The following is a 27,395-nucleotide window of genomic DNA, read 5'->3' as shown; positions in this document are numbered from 1 at the left end:
AGCACACAGACTAATGCTAGCCTCCCAGCTGGCCTCGGTGCCCCACATCCACCATGGCTCCCCAGCTGGCCTCGGTGCCCCACATCCACCATGGCTCCCCAGCTGGCCTCGGTGCCCCACATCCACCATGGCTCCCCAGCTGGCCTCGGTGCCCCACATCCACCATGGCTTCCCAGCTGGCCTCGGTGCCCCACATCCACCATGGCTCCCCAGCTGGCCTCGGTGCCCCACATCCACCATGGCTCCCCAGCTGGCCTCGGTGCCCCACATCCACCATGGCTCCCCAGCTGGCCTCGGTGCCCCACAACCACCATGGCTCCCCAGCTGGCCTCGGTGCCCCACATCCACCATGGCTCCCCAGCTGGCCTCGGTGCCCCACATCCACCATGGCTTCCCAGCTGGCCTCGGTGCCCCACAACCACCATGGCTTCCCAGCTGGCCTCGGTGCCCCACATCCACCATGGCTCCCCAGCTGGCCTCGGTGCCCCACATCCACCATGGCTCCCCAGCTGGCCTCGGTGCCCCACATCCACCATGGCTTCCCAGCTGGCCTCGGTGCCCCACAACCACCATGGCTCCCCAGCTGGCCTCGGTGCCCCACATCCACCATGGCTTCCCAGCTGGCCTCGGTGCCCCACATCCACCATGGCTTCCCAGCTGGCCACAGTGCCCCACAACCACCATGGCTTCCCAGCTGGCCACAGTGCCCCACATCCACCATGGCTTCCCAGCTGGCATCGGTGCCCCACAACCGCCATGGCTTCCCAGCTGGCCACAGTGCCCCACATCCACCATGGCTTCCCAGCTGGCATCGGTGCCCCACAACCGCCATGGCTTCCCAGCTGGCCACAGTGCCCCACATCAACCTAGAGATATTAAGTGAAAGAAAGAATAGTCCACAGGCATGGGGAGGGGGTGAGGATGCCCCAGGCCAGAATGAAGGTAGGAGCATGGGAGGAGGACAGGAAATGGATGCAGAATATACAAGCAAGCACCAAGCACTGTTCTGTGAGCATAGGCACCAATCCCTCTCGGTTCCAGTCTCACTGACCCTCCATCTGTGCCCTCTGTTCAAGGGCACAGAGCAGACCTGGCTCGCTTCAGAGGAGTTACTTCCCCTGGAATTATTTTGTATTTTGTTTGTTTGTTTTTCGAGACAGGGTTTCTTGGTGTCGCCTTGGCTGTCCTAGAACTAGCTCTGCAAACCAGGCTGGCCTTGAGTTCATACAGATCCTCCTGCTTCTGCCTCCCAAGTGCTGGGATGAAAGGCGTGCTTATTTTGTATTTTGCCACAAGGTCTCACGCTGCAGCTCAGGTTAGCCTCACACTCGCCATCCTCCTGCTTCAGCCTTCTGAGTGATGAGCTGGCAGCTGTGTGACGTCACTCCTGGCTTCCCTAGCTGTTTCAGTGTGAGCCTGGCACTTAATGGCATGTGTGCTCCTTGGGTGTTTGCAAAGTTTATGGGTGGAAAGTTCCTTATTGTCCAGAGAGTCTGAGCTCTGCTTCCATTCCAGGCTGTGTTCCTGGGCACACTGCCTGAGTTCCACAAAGCTGTTTTCCCATCTTTACTGTGGAAAGTGCGGCCACCACGTAGGCTTTCATATGGCTGCTGCTTAAGGAACAATGGCAGGTCTGCTTGGCGAAGATGGAGCATTTGACCTCCAGGGAAGAAGACACATGGTGCCACCAGGGACGCGTAGCAGGATGCCACGCACGAGTGGTCTTTATTCGCAGTTCCTCACGGGGAGTCTGTGACTTTAGGCAAGTTACTAAACCTCTCTGCATCTGTGTCTTCACTGGGTTAACCGAGATAAAGCTTCCACTGTAATCAGTGCTTGGCATGTTCCCCTAAGATTTAAAGGGCCAGCTTAAAGTAGACCAGGGCCTAGAACACTAGCTTCTGGGCCCCAGCTACACCAGGGAAGACAGGACAGAGCTAGGCTGGGCAAGGCTGGATTCTGGAGCCCAATGGCATCCTGGAGAAGGGGGCTCAATAGGGGAGCAGGGACTTCATGGGAGGGACAGGAGTACTGTCAAGACCTGAAGGATCAGGGCCCTACCCTGGAAATATTCACAAGGCAACATATTCCTTGAGGAGGAGGCCAGAGAGCCAGAATCCCACTAAGCGCTAACACAACACACACACACACACACACATTCATGCACACCACACACACACTCACATACACACCACATATACACATTCATATGTACCACACACACACACTACACACACACACTCATACACACACTCATACACACCACACACACACTCACATACACACCACACACACATTCATACACACTACACTCACACACACACACCTCACATACACACACACTCATATGCACCACACACACTCATACACACCACACACACACTCACATACACACCACACTCACACACACACCACACATACACACACACTCATATGCACCACACACACACCACGCATATACACACACACACTCATACAAATCACACATACACACACATACTCATACATACCACACACACACTCACACCACACACACATGCACACACACACACACTCACATACACACCACACACACATTCATACACACTACACTCACACACACACACCACACATACACACACACTCATATGCACCACACACACACCACACATATACACACACACTCATACAAACCACACACACACACACACTCATACATACCACACATACACACTCACACCACACACACACATGCACACACACACACACACACACACACACACACACACACACACGGTGGCCAGACAGCCATCTCCCTGTGGGATAAGGGGCACTGGAAGGCCAGCGAAGGAGGAAACTCAGGGTGCTGGAGAGGGGAGGCAGGAAAAGGACGTCTGGCAGACAAGCAGAGCAGTGCACGCACAGGCACAAAGTGGGGAAGCCGGGCCAACTACCCCAAACCCCCGGTTCTGCAGTGTGGTGAAGGTTCCAGTTAGGGGTGGAAGGGGAAGGTGAGGGGACAGAGAAGCCTGGCTTGGCCTCTCCCCCAAGGTCCCCCATATGGTCCACTGCCCTGTGCTACTTCAGCAATCCTGTCTCCTCCTGAAAGTGGTTTCTTGCCTGTACTTGCTCTGACACCCACATCTGTCCTGCTGTTAGACAGACAGTAGTCCTGCCAGGACACTAAGTCTCTGAGCAGACTGCTCAAGGCCAGCGGAAGTGAGCGACCAGCATGGGATCCGGGTCTGCCAAACCCCAGGCCCGTCCTCCTTCCCTCCTGCTCTGGGTTCCTGGTCCACGCTATACTCCACATTTGGCAGGTTCTAGGGAGCCTCTGCTGGGGCTGACATACTCCTCAGGCCCCACAGCCTGGTCCCTGTTTCCATGAAGACCATACGAAGACAGTCTTGCCCCATCTCTTCATCCCTGACCACAGCAAAAGCTAAATTTGTCAAAGAGAGGCCAGCTGGATTTGGACACTCAACCCAGGAAGCTGGCCATTCGCTGTATACAGAGCCCTGGTGAGTGCCAGAGCCCGAGGCGGCAGAGCTGGAGCCAGGGCAAACACCCCATGGATCAGCTGGCTGCGAGGTATGGAGGAAGCCAGCCCGGCATCTCCCACAGTCACCCCTGTTTTCATGGGATTGTTCTGCCAGCCAAGACAGCTCTGTGTGTGACTTTTCCATCTCCCACTGAGGGGAACAGAGAAGGGCAAGCAGGAAGCTGTGACCACAGGATAACTGGAGCTCCCAAGAGGGGTGGCCCTTGAAGATGGCTGTGTGTGTGTGTGTGTCAAATGACGCAGAAATTAACTGTGTGTGAAGGTTACTTACATCATGCAGAGGGTACGCGGCCGAGTATACGCCGTTGGCCAGAAGGCTGGTGATGCCTTAAAAACAGAGGTAGAGAGAAGTTAAGGACCAGCAGGCCTGCTGCCCCGCATCTGGAAGTCAGAGCCATCACAGAATGCTCCGGTTCACAGGGATGCTGCTCAAAGCCAGACGCACCAGGCTACCCAGAGCCCGGTCACCATCTTGGGGTTCTTCCCCGGGTAGGACGCAGCAGGGCGAGTTAGCTATCCACTAGAGATGATTTCAACATGCTTGATTGGTAGGGTTAGGAAGACGCAGAGCACACCCCAAGAGGAAGTTCTGTCCCTGAGGACGGAGGCAGGAGCAGTTCAGTCACCCCCAAACCTCGGATTCGCCAGCTACCCCCACCGGCCTGAGGGGAGAGCCTGCAGATGGAAAGATGGCCTCCGAGCGGTCAGAGAAGCTGATCATGAGAAGATGGACGGATGAGAAATTGATGGTGTCAGGGAACACACATACAATTTGGAATTAGCTTGTAAGTTGATGGGAGAAGCGGAAGAGGAGGCCCCGCTCTTACCGTATTTCCCACACTTCCGCCGTTTACTTAGAAGGGCAGAGTCCTTCCTTCTTCCCTCTCCTTGCCCTGTTTACACATTGGCTATTAGTTACACAGAAGGGCCTGGAAGGGTCAAAGCTACATTTTGGGGAGAGAAAGCTGGTGGAGGCAAAGGGTTCACAGTCAAGTGCTCAGGAGAGAAGGAAGATGGCTGGGCCCTTGTTCGCTGGGCCCAGAGCCCACACTGGCATAGGAGAAATAAAAACAGCCACATCTACACCTGTCTACTGGTAGGAATGCTGTGCCTGGTTCCAGAACCTGCTACTGAGAAGGGAGAGAAGAGCGGACCCTGGGCGTGGAGGAGGGGCTCCTGGGAAACTGCTCTGGTTTTGACACACTCCGGACCAACATCTTGGATCCTAGTCCCCCCAGACCTCCAACTGTTAGCCCAGAATCCCCTGCCTGGCAGAGTGGCTTTCTAGGTGACCTCTTGTGGGCCAATTTTTTTCAGCAGCCCGGAAGCTGACTCTATGCAATGTGGCTCGCCAACATTTGAAAAATAACCTAACCAAGGGCCATCATCTCCTTGGACAGTGACCTGGAATAGCCAGGCGCCCCGAGGGACACTTAGGAATCACAACCAGAGGTGGCCAGAGCATGAAGTCACGCTCACAAGTGGAAAGTTCACCTCACATCCAAAATGTATGTGGGGCTGGATCCCGGCCCGTGGCCTCCTCATCCTTCCTAGGATGCAACCAAGGTGGAGATGCCACGGGGTCCTTGCTTGGCCTTGTGTAGCAGGCTTACTAACCCTCTTTCTTCAAGCCTTTTCTGCCCTCACCTGAGAGGCCTCCCCTGACCATGGCTTCCCCAGCCTCCTTCCCGTGAGACTGCATTCTAACTTATCTGTTTCCTTACCCTAGAATACAAGTGCCCGAGAGCAGCCCCTGGGACAGATAAGGGTCGGCAGGAGTCCATCACTAGAGGATGGAGGGCCACTAAGTGACTTCGTTGGTCAGTAGAGCGCCCAGGCCAGGTGTCACCATGAAGTGGGATTACAAAGGTACCCTGATCTCTCTCTTCCATGCAGAGGCAAGGGAACTAGGGAAGTTAAAAAAAAATGGGTTGGGGATTTAGCTCAGTGGTAGAGCACTTGCCTAGCAAGCGCAAGGCCCTGAGTTCTGTCCTCAGCTCTGAAGAAAAAAAAAAAAAAAAAAAGACAAAAAAAAAAAAATGGGTGGGAACCAACCGAGTCCCTCTACCTCAGGGTCAGCTCCAATCCAGCCATGCTCTACAGACCTTCATGGAAGTCACATTTATTTCTATGGAGGGGACCTGGTGCCTGGACTGGAGTCATGCACCCTTTCTACTTCCGGTAGCCTTGTCACAGTTGTGCTCTGACAGCACTGACTGGAACAAGCCCCTGAATTTGCTTCCTCCTCCACTCACCCAGGGTGCAAGACATGCTCATTCTGGAGACCACACTGTCTGAAGGGACCAGGCCAATGGGGACAGGACTCCTGGGTTCCTGGCTGGGGCTCTAACTCCAGTGAATCAAGATATGGGATGGGGTTGGGCATCTCAGAGTGTCCCTGTGGCCAATTGTGGGCCACACAAGTCAGGCTGCATGCAGTCTCTAGAGCCCTGGCAGAAGCCTCCCTCAGCCCGGCCTATCTCAGGCCACACCACAGCCGCTGCTCTCCTTGAGCTATTTCCAGTGGCCCAGAAGTGGGCTGTGGTCCCCAAGGGTCACCTCTGTCATTCTTTCCTGCTGAACTTATAATCAAAGAGGGGTTGGGCCCCTTCGTCTGTTTCTTTTTCATGGTTTAGGGTCTCTCTGCAGGAAGCCATCCTTATAGCAACAAACACCTTCAGCCAAGGGACCAGCACCTCTGGGTGTAAAGTGCCTGGCTATAAATCCACCGGGAATAGGACCCTGGCACGGCTCTTCTGCCAGCTTCCCAGCCCTCTGTTCTGAACCAACATAGGCTTAAATCAAATCTCTTTGAGGAAGCCCCAAGCCAGACGCCCACCTCCCACTGAGAGGGTTCAGAGGCAAGATGGCCACTCAGACACCGCCGCTGACCTCAGGTCCACAGAGTGTCCTTACCCATGCTGTACTTGGCCTTTGTGCAAGTTGTTCTCTTCAGAATTTCATAGACCTAGTGCAGGGGGAGAGACAAAAGGGGGCGTGGTTACTCTGCTGCTCTGCCAGTCAAAGGCCACAGTCACAGGGCATCAGGAGGGTCCTGGGCTTGGGACTCTAGCAGGTGACTCCCAGGGGTAAATAAAACAGAGGTCACAGAGAATCCCCATCCTTCACTTCCTGGAGCAGGACTGATCCTGCTGGCCTCACAAGGTGCCAGCCATGTGCCGCGGTGGGCCCTTCCTAGGAACTAAGGGGATGGGGGTGGGGTGGGAGACACATTAGTCATCTCAGAGCCCTGCGGCAGCTCGCTGCACCTTTGTGGAGGCAAGAGCAGGAGCAGAGAGCCTGTATGCAGCTCTGTACAGGTTGGGAGTCCGGAGGAGGGCCAGGTGTGGCGCTGAATCTCAAGACTCCTACCACACTGGGCACCAGGAAAGAAGCCCCTATGAAGGGACCCCATCCCTCCTCACATCTCTTTGACTCATGAGATATTTTTCTTGGTCTCAGGAGCCCTGGCTGAGGAGTCTTGTTTGCCTGGGGCTGAGTTAGAAGAGCTTTGTGCAAACTGCACCCCCCCCCCCATGCCTCAATTTAACTCTCTGAAAAATGGGCTTGGAATAAACAGCCGTGATCTAACTAGTTTCATTTCATTTTTGAGACAGGGTCTCAGATATTTCAGGCTGGCCTCAAACATATTTATTGTCAAGGACAACTTTAAACTTCTGATCCTCCTACCTTCCCTTCCCAAGTGCTGGGACTGCTGGTGTGCACCACATGCCTGGTTTATGTGGTGCTGGGGATCGAACCCAGGGCCTCCTGTCATCTAGGCAAGCACTCTACCAACTGAGCCACAGACATAGCTCTATCCATGACCTACAGATGAGGATTTCTGAGCACACTGATTCACCATCAAACCCTTTGCTGTGTTCACTCAGGCAAGACCAGTGTCCCTCTGTCGGCCTCTAGGCCTGCGCCATCTGGCTCAGCCATTACTCCTTGGTGTCCTCTGTCAGCCGCCCCAGCCTCTTGCTCTGAGTTCCCTCCGGCAGCCTCTGTTAGAAGCACCCATGCCCATAGCTCCAGGGTGACATTAACAGGTCTATGGAGCAGCTCTGTCCCCATCCTGTATTGTCATCCCCCTCTCCATCATCTGTCCTGCAATCGATGCTCTCAACACTTCCTCCCTCCCTGCAGGAGAAAGCATACTGCAGGTGCTTAATAAATCCCCACTCAATTGCTTCCCAAGACTCTGTCACTTTTTGTATCTAACTAGTTAACTTGTCATGACTTTCTGCTTATTCCATAACCACCTCCTCCTCCTTTCCACTCATGCAGTCATGACAACCACCCTGACTCAACATCCATCCACCTCTACTACCATGACCCCACATCCATCCATCTGCACTCTCGTGACCCTACATCCATCCACCATCACCACCAGGTGACCCACATCCACCTCTACCACGTGACTTCATGTTCATCTACCTCTACCATATGACCCCCACATCCATCCACCTCCACCATGTGACTTTGTGTCCATCCACCTCTACTATGTGAACCTACATCTATCCATCACCACCACATGATCCCACATCTATCCATCTCCACCACCATGTGACCCTACATCCATCCACCTCCACCATGTGACCTCACATCCATCTGCCTCTGTCACCACATGCCCCACATCCATCCACCTGCACCATGTGACTACACACACACCTTTCACCCACTCCTCACAGCCAGCCCCTGGGAGTGAACACAGCTGATTACATAAAAACCCTTGCCTGGCCACCTTTTATGGCTCCCCACCGCCTACAGGCCCACTGTCCAAGATCCCAGTGAGCACAATGGGCCCTTGTCTCTTGGAAGCCGCTGGTCTCTGACTCCAAATAGCTTGTACATGGAGCCACCCCAGTGCCAGGAGAGAAGTGGCCAGTGTGGAGGAAGAGGCTGTCACACCTGGGCCTAAACCATGAGATGAGACCTGACCAGCCACGTGCAGATCTGTGAATCAGCAAACCCTTTGGCGCACAGAGGTGGTCTACACTGGCTTCCAGGATTTCTGGGAGGCAATGGCCCTCCTTCCTTCCTCCAGCAGGAAACAGAGTCATGGCTCTCCACACCTGCTGCCCTCAGCGCATTGGCTCTCTGGCTCCGTGAAAATAGCAGCATTCACCCAGGGGAACCTCAGACTAAATAGTCTCACAGCTAATCACCAGGAAGAGGTGTCAGAATTGCTCAGGCCCCTCCCACTTGAGTCACCTCCCCACAGCAAAAGCGTGTTTGCAAAAGTTCTTCTAGAGGTATCTCACACCCGGAAAACGTGCAAATCCAAGGCACACACATCCTGAAGCATGGGCACGTAGCTGCTACAGTGATGTGAAAGAGACACTGTGCGGGTCACACTGGAGGGGTTCTCCCAAGAGACAGACATCCAAGAGTCAGTCCCAAGTCCTTTGGAGGCTGAGAGGGGATATGGCTACCCCTCAAACACGCCAGTCCCAGTTCCACCAGAGGCCACGTCTTTGCCCAACTTCCATGTTGCCCACCTATTACCATGAAATCGAATTGTCCAAATTCATCAATAGTGGGCAGGCTAAATGGCTCAGCAGGTAAAGGTTCTTGCTGCCAAGTTTGACAGTCTGAGTTCAATCCCCAGAAGAGAGAATCAGCTCCCTAGGGTTTTCCCCTGACCTCTACCACATACACTATGGTACATGTACTCACTACCCCCAATAAGTAAGTTAATAAACATGCAAAAAATTAAATTAGAAACACCAATGATAACAGGACCACACTGTGCCACAGGACTGCCCCGATGGGGGTGCTACCCTGCCCCTGTGGGGGACAAACCAGACTCAGTCTTGTTCTGACACAGGTAAGGGAAGAGGCAGCAGATGGAAACATCTGCCTGTCCTGGGTCCTGAGCCTCCTTCACCAACAGGGCCTGTGCCACCCTCCTGCAGGGTGGTGGCTGCAAGAAGAGTTCCCCGCGCCAGGTAAACGGGCAGCCTTCCCCCAGCCCTTCCTGTGACCCAGCCAGGCTGGATGCTTTAGGCAGGAGAGGAGAACAGACTGGGCCTTAGCCGCCAGGCCGATTTCTTGTTTAGATAGAAATTGGGTCCTGTGCCACACGCAGTCCCAGCTTGGCTGGCAGTCAAATTGGCAGCTGAAGAATAAACACTAAACCAGTGCCCTGAGTAGGGCAGGGTGGCCTGCATGGTCAGATTGCAACCTAGGCTGGCGGCACTGGCAAAGGCCTTGGGATGTTATCCTCATACGTGTGCCTAGGCTGGGCTGTCTGGCCCGCTCAGACAACCTCGGCCAAGCCCCTCACAAACTCTACCAGGATGGAGTGATGGGGTGGGGTGGGGGGGTAGGGGAGGTGGGGGGGGGCTCTACTGTAGGCTTGGAGCTCAGCCTGGAGGTCCCCTCCCCCAGCTTCCTGCAGCTTAGTTCTTTCTCACGCTCCTCCTCCAAACTGAGCAGCCAGGCCTCCCTCCCCTGGGCCACCCACTGCCCTCCTGATTCATTATTCTAATTATTTTTGTCACAGGCAATTAGAGCCGGCTTCCACCCCGAGGAGTTTCAGAGAAATGAAATGATCCCCGGGGTCCCCAGGGCACCCTCTGATGAGGCAATTCCAGGACGCCTACTCACTATTGTGCTCCGGGTCTTGCTGTCGAAAAAAGAGTCCCTGTCAGTCAGGTCGAATCTGCAGAAACACAAGGAGACAAGGCAACTGCTGTAGGCTCCAAGCCTGGGAACTCATCCTTTCTCCGATAACAGCGACCATGAGGGGACTAACAATCCTCAGAGCAGGCACAAGTGCCCCCTGTCCCTGGGCTTGGTGTTAGCCGATCTCATCAGCCCAGTGTGGGAGGCTCTGAGACCTCCGTTGCTGGGAAGGGAACTGAGGGTACCCTCCAGTTCAAGTTTCTTGTTTTGTTTTGTTGGAGACAAAGTCTCATGTAGCCCAGTCTGGTCTCGAACTAGCTGTGTAGCTGAAGATGGCCTCGAATGCCTCATCCTCCTGCCTCCACCTCCTTAGCACTGGGTGTGTGTGAGACCATGCTCAGCCAAGCCTGGTTTTGATGAAATTAAAACCCCAGGAAGGCAGTCTTTCAAGCCCCTATTTCAGAGTCAAGGGGACAGGGACAGTGTCATCCCTCCACATGATGATTTCGGCTTTGAGGACACTCTCCCTGGAGACAGTTTGCATCCAGGTGTTCTGGGCCACACAGATTGCCTGAGGTTTCTGGGGCACAGGAATAGCTCTGAAGTCACCATTCCCTGGGGTGCTTAGTGGAGAAGAGGGTGGAAAAGAGCTGGGTTTGGATCATGGGTGTCGCCCTCTCATGCCCGTGAGCTGGCAGAGGTTGCTGGGCAGTGTGTCCAGTCTGCAAAGACTGGCCGGTGTAGTCAGGCCAGCGCATGGCTCCTCCGAAGCCATCACTACCTCTGCAAAGCAGAGGCCTCTGTTCTGAGCTAAAGTGTGGGTGCATGCTCCTTGCCCCCGGCCATCCTCAAGGCCACAGCACCCCAAAGCCACCTGCTCTTGGTCCTTGCCATCCAAACTGCCTGAGTTTCAGGCACTCAGGCCTTCCCCCCCTCCCCCCTGCTTCTGCCAGTGAGGCCAGGCCTGGGGAGACCTTGTAACTGCTGCACCTGAGCCAGGTGGCTATGCACCACCACCCTTTGGGAACAGGGAGGATGGAAGGTTCCAGAAGAGACTCAGCACTGCCAGGCAACACAGTGCTGGCTGTGGATCCCCAGGGCCTCGGGACTCCCTTGAGGGAGGCCCCTTGATCAATCGATTGCTGCCTCACCAGTTGCTCCCGGGGCTGTTGAGGTTTCGTGACAAGGAACCAGGGCTCAGAGGGACAAAGCTAGGACTGGGTAGCCTAGACCTTTGTTCTAGCCAAGGTCCAGGTAGTTTTCCCTAAGCATTACCAAGCCAGGCAAAACTCCTCAATCCCTCTTTCCTCTGTGACCAGGGCCCTTAGAAGTTGCTTCCTCAGCCTCTTCTGGGCTCAACAGTTACAAAGTACTATAAGAACATGTTCCCCTGTTTTAGGGGAACTGGGAGTCAACCTATACTTCTGACTTACAGGTGCTGCTTCTCCCGGGAGAAAGGGTAGGAGAGCCTCTTTGTGGTCTGCGGTCTGTGCTCAGCCACCTTGGGCTGGATGGGGTCTGTGATCTTCTGCAGTACCGAGTTGATGGTTTTCAGGATGCCTCGGGTCTCACTGATGTGGTACACCTGTGGGCAAGACCAAGCCAGGACATGAGTCACTCTCCTGAGCTCTGACTTTTGTGACAGCTGGTTAATATTTCTTCTCAATACAATTTAGAATCATCATGAAAACAGGCCTCTGGGCATGTCTGTGAGGAAGTTTCTAGACTGGGTTAACTGAGGTGGAAGACCCACCCTGAATATGGATGGCATCATCCCATGGGCTGGGGTCCCAGACTGAATACAAAGGGGAGAGTGGACTGAGCACCAGAGTTCCTCTCTCTGCTTCTTGATTATGGATGGAACACGACCAGCTGTCTCCCGCTCCTGCTCCATGCCTTCCACACCATTATGGTCTGTAGTTCCCTAAACTGTGAGGCAAATAAATCCTTTCTTCATTAAGCTGCTTTTGTCAGGGTAATATGTAAAGTGACTAAGTCATCCTAGTCTTGGATGGTCAGATAAACACCCCACGGTGATACAGTCCTTCCTGGGAACAGAGTACCCGGGTAGCCAGTGTGCCCCTATCTGCTCTCTTTCAGGCTTACTCAAAGAACCCAGCATTTTAGGAGAGTTGGGCCAAAAGCTCAATTATAATACATTCTAGAAAACATTTGCCCCAAATGTCTCTTTTGTTTCCAAAGCTGTAATCCAAGCGGCTTCACTGGATCTGAGAAGCCGCACTGGACTTCCCCTTTCCACCCACACACATAAATATGGACTCTCAACCCAGCTTCCCTGGCAGGCTGCTCTTCAGCCGTAAAGTTTTCAGAGATTAAAAGGAAAAATCCCAGCAAGCTAGAAAATGTAATTAAATTGAATCTGATAAATTATCTGAGACCCCACAAGCATCAAAGAAGCAGGGCCTCAAGCTGAACTATATTTGTTCAGGTCAAATTCCTGGGACAGAGTGGGCAGCTTTTCTGCCTGGACCTTCTCCTGGTGTCCCAGTGGGGTGTGGTCGTAGGTGTTGCTCTTTCCTTTTTTAAAAATTGTGTGTGTGTCTATGTGTTTATGTGCATTTGTGTACAGGTACCTGCAAAGGCCAGAAGAGGGCGCCTGAATCCCCAAGAACTGACTTTACAGGTAGTTGTGAGCTGCCCTATGTGGTCCTGGGATCTGAACTCCAGTCCTCTTGCAAGAGGAGCAGAACTGCTAAGGTATCTATCTAGCCCTGGCCTAGAGTCTCTAAAGACCACCCAGGCAGATGCATCACAGTGGATAGGAACCGTCCCCTGTGTCTCATCCCCTTTTGCCTTTTCAATGTGATTAGGAGCTTGCAGTGATGATTCTGCTTCTGGTGTCCTCATACTAGGACTACTGTTTTGTAATATAAACATTTCCACCCACCTTCTTCGTGGGCATCTTCAGTTTCAAAAACTCAGCCTCCCTGCAGAGCACATGCCAGGGTGCATGGATCTTCACGAATCCAACACCGTGGATTTTGGTCTACAGAGAGAAAAAGGGTTGTTGGTCAGGGTGTTTGGCAGCTGGGACCCCTTTTCCCCTTGGTACTCAGCTGTGACTGATGAGGTGTGGCTGCCTTTGCCCAGCACCAGCCCCGTCCTGACAATACCCACCTTTCTTATCTTCTCTTTCTCCCCCCCCCATTTTTTTTTGAGATAGGGTTTCATTGTGTAGCCCCAACTGTCCTGGAACTCACTCTGTAGACCAGGGTGGCCTCTCACTCACAGAAATCTGCCTGCCTCTGCCTCCCAAGTGCTGGGATTAAAGGCATGTGCCACCATCACCTGGTACTAGGAATCTTTCTTAGATATAACACTTTATGCACGAATCCAGGGGTCCCCAGGCCACAGCCAGGAGGGATTTTAGTGGTCTAAAACACTTAGGAAAATTTCAGGAATTAAGTGAGAGCCCCTCATCCCAACCTGGTAACAGCAGAGGACCATTCATGATTCCAGGCCCACACCCTCAGCCTTGACCTGGGGCTCTCAGGGTTCATTGAACAGGTGCTCCTGTGGGGGTCATGCAGTCCTCTTTCTAATTGTAGCCTAACTCCAGTTTCCCTGCATATCTATGACTGTTATCCTTAAAGAGCTGAAAGCCCGACACAGGGACACCAAGAGTTCAAGTCCGGGTCCCCCTACAGTGCTGCTTTGACTTGGGACAAGTGAGAAGGCTAGTTTTGTCAATTTGACACAATCTAACATCATGCTGTCCTGTGGACATATATCTGTGATGAACTGTCTTGATGAATAGGAGACCTGCCCACTGTGGGTGGCACCATTCCCTGAGCATGGGATCCTGGATTGTATTAGAGTGGGGAAAGTGAGCTAAGTATAAGCCCACACGTATTAACTCATCGCTCGTGATTGTGGATGTGATATGACCAGTTGCTTCAAGTTCCTGCTGCCTTGACATCCCCACAAGGATAGACTGCAACCTGGAATTGTGATCCAAATAAACCCATTTCCCCTTAAACTTTTGTGAGGGTATTTATCACCACAAGCCATGTCTCTCTGTTGAGTGACAGGAAGGAACCCAAGGGCTACTGACTGGCAGCCAAGTTAATGACTTTGTAAGAACTGATTGCTACCACCAGCTGGAAATGAAATGCATGATCGCCTATCTCCTTACAGAGGAGACACTTCAGCTCGTGGAGAGGTCCCTATAACCTACCAGCTCTTGGCTAGCAGGGTCCACCCAATTCAGACCCAATCTGTGCTTCCCCAATGGCAGAAGTGCCATGCCTGGTCCCTGGTTCTCTCTAGACACATGTTCCTTGGAAAAGTCTCTTTGTCAAGGGACAGGTTTCTACATAGTCACAGAAACATGCAGGATCTTGCCCAGATCTTTCACAAGACCTCTCATGGCAGACTAGAGCTCAGCCTGAGGGTCCACAGACCTCTCTGGTACATAATTCTGAGATCTGAAGGAGCTTGTCATGAGGTACGGAGCAGCCAATGTGGCCTGTCCCCTTTCCCCCCAGGACCACAGGCTGAGTGAGTGGCCCAGCCCACAGGTGTGCTGCAGGCTGATGGCCAAAGCCCACCAGGCCAGTGTCATCTGAGGATGGCTTATAAGAAAAAAAATTCTGGGATGCTGAAGCAGGATTGTTTCTGAGGTTATTCTGCTATCCTGAGCTACATGGTGAGTTTTACCCAATCAATCAACCAATCATCTGAAGTGGGTGAAGTAAACACACTGTCCAGATCTAAAGTCACGAAGTTCGTGTCTCTGGGAGCTGACACAGCAGGGCAGAGCACCTGGCAGAAAGAGGTAGATCATGACAGGAATGTGGCGAAAGTTGGTGAAGTGTAGGCCTAGCATGCCTGAGACTCTGGCTTCAAGCCCCAGTATCCCATAAACTGGGTTGAGTGTTGTATGCCTGTAATCTCAGCACTCCAGAGGTGGAGGCAGGAGAATCAGAAGTTCAAGGTCATCCTCAGCCTCATATGAAATGCCATGCAAGCCTGGACTCTACCACAAACAAACAAGCGTGATAGCTCAAGCCAGAGCCCAGGGATGGAGGGCTTTGGTCACAGGCTTGATCTTCCTCTTTGAAGAGACAGATCTCATCCCAGGATAGAGAAAGCACCCCAGAGTCTTAGGATGGAAATCCCCGGACCTTCTGCTGCCTCCTGGTGCAGAAGGGATGGGTTTGGGGAGCCTGTGTGGTCTATGGCAAGTGTCTTAACCTCTCTGGACCCTATTCCCTCACCTATAAGGCAGGTGATATGAGGTCTGGTTTGCAGTCAGAGGGCTCTGGTGCCCTTAGCAGTTGAGCCCCAGCATTGGGCCCGCAGACAAAGTCAATACAAGGGACTGAAGGGGCTGAGCAAAGCTTCAGCCTGGCTCCAAGACAGGATAGACCACAACTGCTTTGGTCAGCCCTGTCACAGAGTCCCCGGCCTCAGTGACTCACAAGCTGATGTCATGGGACACCCCCGAGTCGGGGAGATGTCTGTTGTGGCCCACGAGTGATGGAGGCTGGCTTTTCCACTATAGACCAAGATTCATCTCTGTGTAGTGTTCACCCGCACGCTAAGACCCAAAATATTCTTTGCAGTCCCAGCATCCCTGGGAAAGCAGGCCCTGCTGACGTGAGTGCCCGGGTCTCTCCCAAGGAAACATCTGGTTGGTGAAGGGGTCGTGGGACCCATTTAGCAAAAATACACTAAGATGTTTTTAAAAACGTGGTACCCAGCCCTCCTACAGCCCTCCCACAGTAGGAGGAGCCTGGGGGATGGTCAGGTCCCTTCAGCCATAGTCAAAGGCTATGAAAGGGTAAGTTCTATCCCTGTGCTGAGACATGTAAAACCATAAACTCACAGATATAAGGCCCCCGGGGAGGGCACAGCTTAGCTAGGCTACAGGGATCTGTGAAGGGACAGGTCCCCAAGAAGCCCCCAGCCAGAGGGTGTGGAGAGGGTTAGGTCAAGCCACTTAGCTCCATATAGAGTGCAGCTGCTGAGTTAGGCTTCTATCCTGAGCCCCAAATGAAAGGACTCTGACCTCACTAGAACTGGTTCTAGAACCTTCAGCACTGGAGAGACTGAAGCAGAAGGATTGCTGTGAGTTCAAAAGGTGTTCCATGATGCCAGCCTGGGCTACATAGTGACTTCCAGGTTAGCCTGGACTACAGTGTGAGACTGTCTCAAAAACAAACAAAACTAGACTAAACTAGAACTTTGACCACACAGGTGGCACAGGTCTGTAACCCCAGATGGGTAGGAGAGTCAATAGTTCAAAGCTAACCATGAGAGCCTGTCTCAAAAAAGGAAGGAAAGAAAAGGAGGGGAAATGAAAAGGAAAATGTGAAAACAAACAAACAAACCACAACAATAAAAACAGAGCCACCATGAAAGGTTGATGCGGCTGAGGACACCACCACCTCACTCTCGTGGCTGAAGCCCTGTGTAGCAGTCAAGGTAACGCCCAACTATAGCTACCATCGGCCTGATGCCCTGATTGCCACCCGGCTTTCCTCACTGGCAATGGCTGCCTGTACAGATGTGAGCTTGGGACATATGGCTCTGCTTCAGTGTGCAGCTATGATGGCTGACTGCACATGGCACAGGATATTCAGGGAGTGACTGACAGAAGAAAGGGAGGAGCCAGTCTTTAGTAAGTGCCTACTGTGTACCAGATGGAGACAGTCTCAGCATCTGGCCCAGTCCCACCTTCTCTCAGACCTTCTGGTCTGCCTCAAGTGTATCCTTGGAGGGGCTGGAAAGATCTGTAGACACTCGATCCAGATGTTTGAGCAGCAGGTGTGGCATGGGAACTCAATCTGGTGCTCACTTGCCATGCTCACTCCGCTCCTCCACCCACACAGCTCCCAGAGGGTGAGGCATGGCCCCTGGGGTTGGGATATGTTATCACTAGTGTGGGGCCTGGGTGGGGAAGCGTTGCCCGCTAGCTGGCATGCCCACAGTGTACAGCTGGTACCAGGGCAGGGAGCTGCAAGGCATGCCACAACAGCAAATGCAGATCCGTTGAGGACTCTAGAACCACGTCTTCAGAGGGTGGCGAAATCTACCTGGTGGTGGTAGCCAGGCCTGGCTTGAACTGGCTTCAATGGCCACCCAGCCACAGTGGGAAGGAACAGGCTAGAGACCCTCCCATGAGGACTAGGTCCCCTTTCATGAGCCCCACAAAGGAACAGTTGTTTCCTTCTGACCCCGGGCAGTAGGTTGATAGCTGCTGGAGAACCTGAGGAGGATTTATACCCCGGAAATGGGCAGACACTACCAAACAACCCCACACTCTCATGAGCATGCTTGCTACTCTGAGTCACCCTGACGACGTGGAGAAGGAAACCGACGAGGAGAAGACGAAGAAGAAAGAGAAGTAAAAACATCTGTGAAGGTGTGACGGCTTCACCTGTGACTGTGGCCCAGGCGTTCCTACTACAGTCAGCTCGGGCCCTGGGAACCTGACGGTGTTTCAGGAGGTCCTTGATGGGCACAAAGACAGCTGAGCCCACTGGGGAGAGACAACCCAGGGATGCGGCTAGGGAGAACCAAGAAGTGACAGAGACAGAAGCCAGTGCTCTTGGCCAGAGAGTGTGAGCTCATTAGATGGATGACAGACAGGTCAGCCCTGCTCACCTCAATTAAAGATATAAACTTCAAGACAGGAAGGCCTGCAAAGGACAGGAAACTATTAAAAAGTGACACAGCCGACTTGGGAAAGACCCAAACAGAACTTCCAGAAATTAAAAGACTCGTACTGAGGGGGGAAAAAAAAATCCTGTCATAGTGTTGGCAAACAGTAGCCCAAAGAAAGCAGGGTTAGAGGACTCGTGTGGGCCAGAGGCATCTCGAGGCATCCCAGAGGGCGTGGGGATATCTGTTCACCCCCATGGGGTGCTCATGGGCTGTGGCCTACCTCAAGCTTTCTGACTAACAGCTGGCGGCAGAGCTCCTGGCACTGACAGAACTTAAGATGGCCGCCACAGTGGGACAGGGTTGACCTGAAGCCACCTGCCTCCCCCAGCCCAGGGTGAGCTTCCCAGGATGGGAAGGGCTGGGGAGATGGCTCAGCCAGGAAGCGCTTGCAAGCCGGCTGGAGGACCTGCATTTAATCCCTGGAATCCATGTGGTCCAGTGTGGTGGCTTGACCACTTGTAATCCCAGGACTGGGAAAGCCAGGTTAGCCTAATCAGCTGGCCAATGAGAGACACGTGTTAAAGAACAACCGCTGAAGTTGTCTTCTGGCCTGCACACACACACACACACACACACACACACGCACGCACGCACACACGCACACGCACGCACACACACGCACACACGCACGCACGCACACACACACACATGAAGCTGTGCATACACATGAATACACACATACACACATCCAGAATTCATAGCCGACGAAGCATGTTTCTGCAGAACGAATCGATCTAGAGGGGCAACAGACCTCAGAGTGGCACCACGGGGCACGGGCCTTCAGGGGCCAAAGAAAGCAACATGTGGTAGCAGAATTGGGAGTCATAATTCTATCCAGCGTGGACCCCAGCATTGCGCACGCAAGAGGCCAGTTCTCCCTTGGAGGAGACTATGGGGAGCACTGCATGTATTAGGGTGAACAGTTCAAAGCCAAGGGTCTTCAGTTGGCTTTCTAGATGGCTCTACACTGTGGGGCCCAGGGATAGGTCCAGAGGCAAGTTGGATTAACCCCCAAGTCTGTCCCCCCACATTTTGCCAGGAAACTCACAGAGGTGGTGTGGGGGCAGCTTGTTTCCAGGCCTATGAATCCCATGAACTGGCAAACAGCCTCATCTCATGAAGGAGCCCAGGACTGCAACCACCGTGCCCCCATATCCTCCCTCAACACAGTGCTGAGCTCCACATCTGCCTATAATCACTGCAGAGGGCAGGAAATGGATGCTCCTGCCCCTACCCACATCCTGGGGCTATGGCCACCCTACCCTCTAACTTCCCCGGTCACCTATTCTTCTCTTCATAAACATGAGTTCTGACCCTGCCTGGTTGTTGCCCACATCCTGGGAGCTGTGGAAAGCACTTCGTACCATGTGCCAGGCCCGGCACTCTCTCCTAACCCCATTCACCACTCATGAGAAAAGTCTCACTATCACCCCCACTTAACAGATTGGGAAAACTGAAGCCCAGAAAGAGGACGCCACTTGATCCAAGAAACGGCTAGTTCGATCTAACTCCACTCCACACTTCAGAGTCTGCGTCACCCCCAGACTATGTGTCCCCCCGTTTGGAGTGAACTCAGTGGCATGAGATCAAACAGGCGCTGGTGGGATTCTGTGTTCACAATCTTAGGAGGATCTGCCAAAGCCAGGGTCAAGTACAGCGCCAGGGCAGTGAGGGCCCCAGCCACCCCCAGTAGACACGCCAGGACTTAAGCCTGTGGTGTTCTTAGCAATGACCCCAAAGACATAAATAACGCCCAGCAGGCTTTGAGGCTCCACTTCAAAAATGCTAATGGATTTTCTTGGAGGAAAACACATTGGTCACAAATTTCTCTTGTCTCTTTAATGGGAACCCTGGAAGCTGACCCCACAGGGAGAGAGGTGGGATATGTGTGTGTGTGAGAGAGAGAGAAACAAGTACTGAAAGAGAGAAGGAAGTGGGGGGGGGGAGGGGGAGAAAAGGGGATAGGGGAGGGAGAGAGGGAGGCAGAGAGAAGGGTAGATAAAGAGGGAGCTAGGAAAGGACAAGGTGGGGTGGGGGAGAAAAAGAAAAGGGGGAAGAGATGAGTGAAAGCAAGATAAAGGATCTATCGTCACTCTCCACCACACAGTTCATCCAGGGGTCCTTCACCCCATAAGGGCAGCAGGTGCTGAAAGACCCCTGTGGGGCAAAGCATTGGCCCTTCCTGCCCACCCAGGCTCCCTCTATGAGGCATCCTGAATTTCTTGGCAGAGGGCGGTGGGGGGTGGGGGGAGCATTACCCTATGGGCTCTCCAGTCACATGGGGGCCACCTCTGGGGACTGAGCTGTGGGTAGGAGCACTCCTCCCTTTCTGGGGATGTATCCAGGGAGATTAAGTTCCCCCATTTACTACTCAAGGGATAGTCTAGCACCCCAGGACTGCTGAATTTGAGCCTGCATTAGCATATACCTGTGGGTGTACAGGGCGCATTCTGGCCCCATGGGGAGGCAGGCCAGCCTAAGGCAGACCTGCTCCTAGCTTGGGCTGTCAACCCACCCTGCGCCAGCTGTGAGCTCCGCTTCTCTACCACAGATACTGAAGCTTCTGCTGGCCCACTTGCCACCCTGCTCTGTCCCCACTTCCGGGCAGGGCTTTATTCACAAGGTGGGTTTAATGGGCTGCTCTCCCACAATAACTACTGTCCGAGATATGCGGGTGTGCCCTTATTTGGAGAGAGGGTCTTTGCAGATGTAAGCAGGCTGAGATAAAGCTGAAATGGGGTAGAGTGGGCCCCAAAGGGAGAGACTGTGAAGACCAGGACGGGACATAGGAGCTACAACAGAGGAGGCCAGAGTACATACAGCTCTGCACACAGCTTGACTTCTGACCTGTGGCTTCCAGAATGTAACATGCAGTCTGCAGTCTTAAGTCACCACACATCTGTGCCCACTTGTCACCCGGTGGTTAAGAGCTGTTCCCTGTCCGAGAGCAGTGTCACAGGACACATGTCATCCCCACTACCTTGTGACAGTAAATTGGCCTCAGTGAGAAAGCAAGCAGAGAGAGGGCCTGGTCTGCACGAGGCTCCCAGGCCACGGCTCCCAGTCAAGTTCAGCCACCCATCCTCAAGAAGCCAGTTTGAAGCAGCCAACTTAATAGCAAAAAGCAGAAAAAGTCCCAGAGTGCTAGAATTGTATCTTTAATCCCAGCACAAGGAAGCAGAGGCAGGAGGATCTCTGGGAGTCTGAAGCTAGCCTGGACTACTTAGCCAGTTCTAGAACAGCCAGGGCTAGAGTGAGACCCTCCCCCAACCCCTGAGAGAGAGAGAGAGAGAGAGAGAGAGAGAGAGAGAGAGAGAGAGAGAGAGAGAGAGAGAGAGAGCCCAACCTCTCAGAGAGAGAATCATTCAATGTGGTTTTTTGGGGGTATAGACTGTGACCCCACTCATGTGTAGTGTATACCCACTCATCAGCTGCCTGTAGGAAGCTGGGCTGGAGACCTCTGCAATGCTACCTTGTGGCCAGTGACAGCTCAAGAGGTGGCTGGTGTCACACACAGGGTATCTCATCTCCTTCAAGGTCATCATTTGTCTCCCCATGCAGCCTTGGAAACAGGGTTCCCTTGGCTGGTGGTGATTCAGGGCCCAGCACATTCGGCAACATCACAGGGGACGGACAGTTTTCGTTTTCAGGGTTTGAGAGTTACGGCCAGCTCAGCAGAGGCTAGGGTTGTGGCTAAAGGTCAGATGTCATGGCGTACAGGTTGGGAGACCAGCTTCCGCGGCACAAGTGTTAGTATGGGGTATGGGGAGGGCACAGAGTATTGGGGTACCTGCTCAGATCCCCACAGAAGACACCTAAACCTGACATTTTGCTTCAAATTGAGTCAGAGTGCAATTGGGGGATCCCGTTACAGGCTTTCTCGTTTCAAAATCTGCCAGCCCTCGGGCTCCCTGTAATCTAAGCACACCCGGGGAACAGCTTATTAGCTCTTCACCCCAAAACAAGCCTGACCTTGCTGGGCTGGCCGTGCCTGCTAATCTCAGCAGCCAGGGCCCACTCACACCTCTGCTTGCCATGCGTGCTCAAACAGCCGGTCCAGACCCAGCCTCTGCTCCACCCAGGACAGCGAGCAGCAGCTGCTAACTGTGGCCCTGCCAGCCCTGAAGTCTTGAAGCTTCCAGCAGGCTGGGGGGAGGACCAGGTGACAACTTCGAGGCTCAGCGGGGAGACCACTCAGTGTTGTTGCTTAGGGAGCTTGAACTAGAACCTGAAGAGATTCAGGCTCAGTTCACAGAAACTGGGTGTGGTGGTGTGCACCTGTAACTCTGGCACAGACAGGCAGAGACCTGTGCACCCCAGGGCTTTGCTGGCTTGCCAGGCTAGCTGAAATGGCAATCCCAGGTTCAGAGAGAAACCCTGTTCTCAAAATGAGGTGGTGGTGGTGGTGGTGGTGGTGGTGGTGGTGGTGGTGGTGGGAGGCTGGGAGATGGCTGGGTGCATAAAGCCCTGGCTGTGTGAGTCTGAGGACCTGAACCAATGTAAAGGTGGGTATAGCATCATGCATCTGTAACCCCAGCACTCACAGCAAGATAGGAGGCAGGGACAGGAGGGATAGCCTGATCTATGCAGTACAGTGGCGAACAAGGAGACTGTCTTGAACAAGGTGGAAGGTCAGGACCAACACTCGAGGCTGTCCTCTGAGCTACACACGCAATGCATTGATGCGTGAACACACACACCCGAAAATTTGGATAGTCTCGTGTACTTGTGCCTGTCTTTGAGTGCCAGCGACTGGCTCCAGGCTCTCAGGCACACCAGGCGGGTCCTCTACAGCTGAGCTCCACCCCAGTCCCATATTTCCTTTGACACTTCTTAATTTTTTCTAAATTTTATCTATGTATTTGTCTGCATGTATGTATGTCTGTGCACCGTGTGCATGCAGGAGCCTGTGGGGACCAGAAGAGGGTGTCAGAGCTCCTGGAACTGGAGTTACAGTTGGTTGTGGGTGCCGGGAACTGAACCCGGGTCCTCTGCAAGAGCAGCCAGTGCTCTTAACTACAGAGACATCTTTTCAACACCTCATATTTCATTTCCTAAAGGGGCTAACCCAACTGCTGCAAAGCCTTCTTCAGCCCTAGAGCCAAACTGTCTGTGAAATTTGGGGTTGCTTTTTTTGGTTTTAAAACAAGAGTCACGAAAACCCCCCTGCTTCATCTTCATTGCAAAGAAGAGAGAGTCCGCCACTTACTGAAACCTCTTTCTCCTGGCCTTTCCCTGTCTCCCAACTCCCCGCTCTCTTACCCTCGTGCCCTCTCTTTCGTTTTGGTTTTGTAGCCCCGGCTGCCCTCAGCTTCACTGTTCTCTTCCATCTCAGCCTCTCTCAGGGGTTGAGGCTCAGGTGTGCGCCCCCATGCCCAGCTTTGACATAACAGGAATCCCAGCCAACAAAGATGTGTCTGTCCTGTGCTCAACACTGTGTGAAGGTCGTTGCTATCTCCAGTTTCCAGATGGGGAAACTGAGGCCTTCAGTTCAGAGACGAAGGTCTGACAGATCAGCCTGAGTCACCCCCTGTCAGAGGGCCCACACCTGGGAGTTTCAGACTGCTCCAGGAAAGAATCTCCTGGATAGAGAGACGAACACATGCAAGACACATCTATGGAGGTCCGCACAAGCACTGCACACCTCAGCGGGGGAGAGACCCACAGACTTTGAAAGACTCTCTCCTTTCTTCAGGAATGAAAAGACCTGCACAATAGACCCCACACAGCAGCAGTTTGTTCCAAAAGCCCCAGGGTGGCCTGAGTGGACAGGGGAAGGCCAGGCACAACTCTGCTCAAGGTGACAGAAACCACAGAGGATCAGGGATGCCCACATTCTAGCTGCCAGCCTTGGAGTCGAGGAGCCTCCAAGTCCTCGCCAGCCTCAAATTTTTGCCGCCTGATCCCTCAGTGTCCCCAAGCACCTTAGGAACTGCCACAGGAAACACACAGAGAGGTTTTCAAATACCTTCCAGGGGGTCCAACCTCAAGAAGGTGGACAGTACCCTGAGACTAGGTCACAATGGACAATATCCTCAGTGGTGTGTGTGTGCAGGTGCACGTATACATGCGTGTGTGGAGGTCAGAGGATGAATTCAGCTGTGATTCCTCAGGGAGTATCCATCCCCAGGTCTGGGATTATAAGTGTGTGTCACCATGCCTGGCTTTTTGCATGGGTTCTGGGGACCAAATTCAGGTCCTCATGGCTGCAAGGCAAGCTCCTTAGCTACTGAGGTGTTTAGCCAGTCTCACCTCCTTATTTTTAAACAGTCTCTTGCTATGTGGCCCAGGCTGGCCTTGAACTCTCAGTCCTCCTGCTAGTCTCCTGAGCACTGGGATTACCCTTGCAGAGCAGGAGCCTTTCCCCACGAACTCATGCGGAGAGGGTAAGATGTCAACCAGGAAGCACACAGCACTGGCTGAGTGGTTGAGAGCTGCAATGATTTGAGCCTCTCTCCTCGGCTCTCCTAAGAGACAGTGGATCCTTTGTTCTGTCCAGAAACTTCTCTTAGCAAAACTTCTAGACTTCCTGAACACAGGGTTACAGAGATGCAGGTTTCAGAGCAAGGACCCCAAGAGCCTACAGACCAATCTCTTTTTCACAGGTTGAGAAACTGAGGCTTGGAGAAGGGCTGAGGACACCCACGAGAAGCTCTCAGAACAGCTCCACACTTCGTCCCTCTGACCCAGCAAAGCTTCCCATGCCGGGCACTGGCTGAGCAGAGGCAGGAAATGCTCTGACCTCAAGGTCACAGTCGCTGGCCAGCTCTGCCCTAGGCAGATGCGGTTGCTGGGGGAGGAGGAGGCTGGCTCGGGACTTCCCAGAGCTGTTGAGAAGCGATTTCTAGCCCACTATGGCCACAAGAGCCAAGCTCAAGGCAACCTGCCCCCACTGCCTTCTGCAAACAGACCTGTTCAGCCTAGGTCCACCTGGTGTCCCGAGCCAATATGAGGCCACACTTACATCCTCATCGCGTTCCAGCTCCAGGCCTGCCTCCAACAGGTTCCCCTCATACTCCTCCCGTCTGAAGCGCTTGTCATCTTCGTGGTAATCCATGGGGGCCTCGGGTGAGCCCCCGTCCACGGGGCTCCCCTTCCCGGGAAGGGGCTGGTCCTGCCTGGCACTGCGGCTCCCGAGGACCATGTCGTTCTGTAGTCCCCTCCTGGCCAGAGTTCTGCTGCCCGAGGCTCTCTTGTGATGGTACACCAAGATGTAGTCCACCTTGCGTTTCCCATCCCGGAAGTACAGGCCATACTTGCATTCAGCATCAGGGTCCACGGACAGGGAGTTGAGCAGCTGTGAGGCAAGAAAGAGAGATGTATTCAGTGTGGAGTGGTTCTCAAGGGGCCTTCTGGTAACACGATTTCAGCTGGGTGCTACCCAGTCACTCGACAAACATTCTGGGACTCGTATCCCCACTTGTTGCAGCCAGAGCCTAACAAATTCCTGGTATAAAATGTTTATAAATACCCGCTGATGTACCGAGCGCCTGCATACACTCCCTCCTCACTAAAGTCACTACTGTGCACAGGTCCTATGCAAATACCCCAGCATTTTACTTAATTTTCCTTTGTGTGTGTGTGTGTGCACATGTTTCTGAACTTGCACGTGTTCAGAAGCTGTAAGCTGATGACAAGCATCTTTCTTGGTTTCATTTCCTTTTTTAAGATTTATTTTTCCATGTATGAGTGTTTGCTTGCAGGTATGTATGTGTATCATGAGTGTACAGTGTCCATGGAGGCCAGAAGAGGGCACCAGATCCCTTGAAACTGGGGTTATAGATGGTTGTGATCCTCCACGTGAGTGCTGGGAACAGAACCTATGTCCTCTGCCAGAGCAAAACAAGGGCTCCTAACCACTCAGCCATCTCTCCAACCCATCTTCCTCATTTTTTGAGACAGGGTTTCTCGCTGAACCCAGAGCTCTCCCATTAGGTTAGGCTGGTTGGCCAGTGAGCCCAACATTCCTCTCACCTCTACCTTCCCCAGTGCTGGAGTATATGCATGCCAGCATGCCCAGCTTTTTATTGTAGGTGCTGAGAATCCAAGCTCAGGTGCCTGTACTTGTGTGGCAAGCCACCCCCAGCACCACTGTACCATCTTCTGTGAGACTTGAGCACCCGTGGGCTTCAGTATCTGAGGGATCTTGAACCACTTCTGTGCTATACCAAGGGACAGCCACCTCTACAGATGCCCACTGTGAGCCAGACCCAGTCCTATGGGCTGAAATATATAGAAGATGGAACGGTCTTCTTGGGGCCCACACTCTAGAAGGGAGTCTTTGTCTCCCCCAAGGATGCCAAATCATGCCTGGTCACCAATAGGACCTCCTGGTCTCTGGGTGGAAAGGTCCTGTCTGACTCCTGGAAGAAAGTGCTGGAAAAGCCCCAAAGTGAAGGCCCCAGGAAGGAAGTATGCAGGGCAGGGCGTGAGGCAGGAAAGAACTGAATTTAGTTATCTGTAGGTACAATGTCAGCCTCTGGCAGATAGCATCCAGGCAACATGTTGGTGGTTTCTGGACCACTGGCGAGCTGTGTGATCAGAGCTTAAATGTGTGAGGCCCTTGTTCACTCACCCTGGATCCTTCAGAAACCTAATCCCAGTGTTGGGTTCTGGCATGGAGGAATGAGGACCGAGACCCAGGCTGGGACACAGCCTGAGGAAAAGCAGAGAACTGCCAGCCATCCCCAGGGCTGGCTTCCACCCAACCTGAACACCTGATTCCAGCAGTTTCTTTCTCAGAGGTTAGCAGCCACGCAGAGCAGACACTACCCTTCCCCCTATACCAGCTCTTGGTCCACACAGAGTGGTATGGAGGATCTCAGCAGCTAGGTCCTCCCTGGTGGCATGTGAGGACCAACACAATGGCTAGCAACTATAGCTACATGTCTCTTTCGGCACCAGACCCAGGATGCCTCCTCCTGGAACCTTTGCTATACTGAAAGATCGTAAGCTGGGTGGAGAGTCCCTCCACATGGGGTGCAGTGCTGGCCTCAGTTTCCCCTGCATAGTACTGGAAGATATAAGTCTTCCTTAGGATCTGCCTGCTGGGTTCTACTTCCTTCTATGGAGACCTATTGCTATAGCCCCAGCTGCGGGATTCTCCACTCCCTTCATGTCCCTTTCTGTCCCTCTATAGTGCCCCTTGTCCCTCTAACCCACGTCACCCATCCTGCCCGTGTCAGAGGCTCAAGCTCCACTAATAACCAGAGGCCTGGCCTTGATCTGACCTTGACTTTGATACACCAGCAGCTGGGGAGCCACTGCCCACCTCCCCCCGTGGCCACCCGGAACCTCAGAATGTCCCCAGCTACTAGGTGACTTTGAAGGGCCATGGATTTCCTCAGAAGGGCAGCACAATATCCTTCTCTGAGGCACAGTAGGCTGTGAAGGGGGACAAGGGAGAGGAGAGAGGGGAGCTGTATCTAGTCCATAGCCATGGAGGGAGAGGGGGCTCTTGAGCGGGATCCAGCTACCAGGGTGGGGGTGGGGGGTCACCATCTTGCATCTTAGCATCCTTACCCCCAAG

General features: G+C 53.3%; 1 protein-coding gene across 3 annotated transcripts in view; it reads right to left on the bottom strand.

Annotated features, from left to right (window-relative positions):
- Positions 1–27,395, bottom strand: part of Ano1 (anoctamin 1) — a 98,242-nt gene that overhangs the window by 64,051 nt on the left and 6,796 nt on the right. For 2 of the 3 annotated variants that reach the window (XM_059263955.1, XM_059263964.1), the window contains exons 2-7: positions 24,831–25,163; positions 13,083–13,181; positions 11,608–11,759; positions 10,157–10,211; positions 6,458–6,509; positions 3,813–3,868 (exon numbers count right to left, since the gene is read on the bottom strand). In XM_059263955.1, coding sequence (XP_059119938.1) covers positions 3,813–3,868; positions 6,458–6,509; positions 10,157–10,211; positions 11,608–11,759; positions 13,083–13,181; positions 24,831–25,163 — 747 coding nt within the window. Of the gene's footprint in view, positions 1–3,812; positions 3,869–4,368; positions 4,435–6,457; positions 6,510–10,156; positions 10,212–11,607; positions 11,760–13,082; positions 13,182–24,830; positions 25,164–27,395 lie in introns of all 3 variants that reach the window. The other variant, XM_059263947.1, reaches the window with a different exon arrangement.

Source organism: Peromyscus eremicus, chromosome 1 (assembly GCF_949786415.1).
Source record: "Peromyscus eremicus chromosome 1, PerEre_H2_v1, whole genome shotgun sequence".
NCBI classification, from domain to species: Eukaryota; Metazoa; Chordata; class Mammalia; order Rodentia; family Cricetidae; genus Peromyscus; species Peromyscus eremicus.
This window is presented reverse-complemented; position numbering and strand designations above follow the sequence as displayed.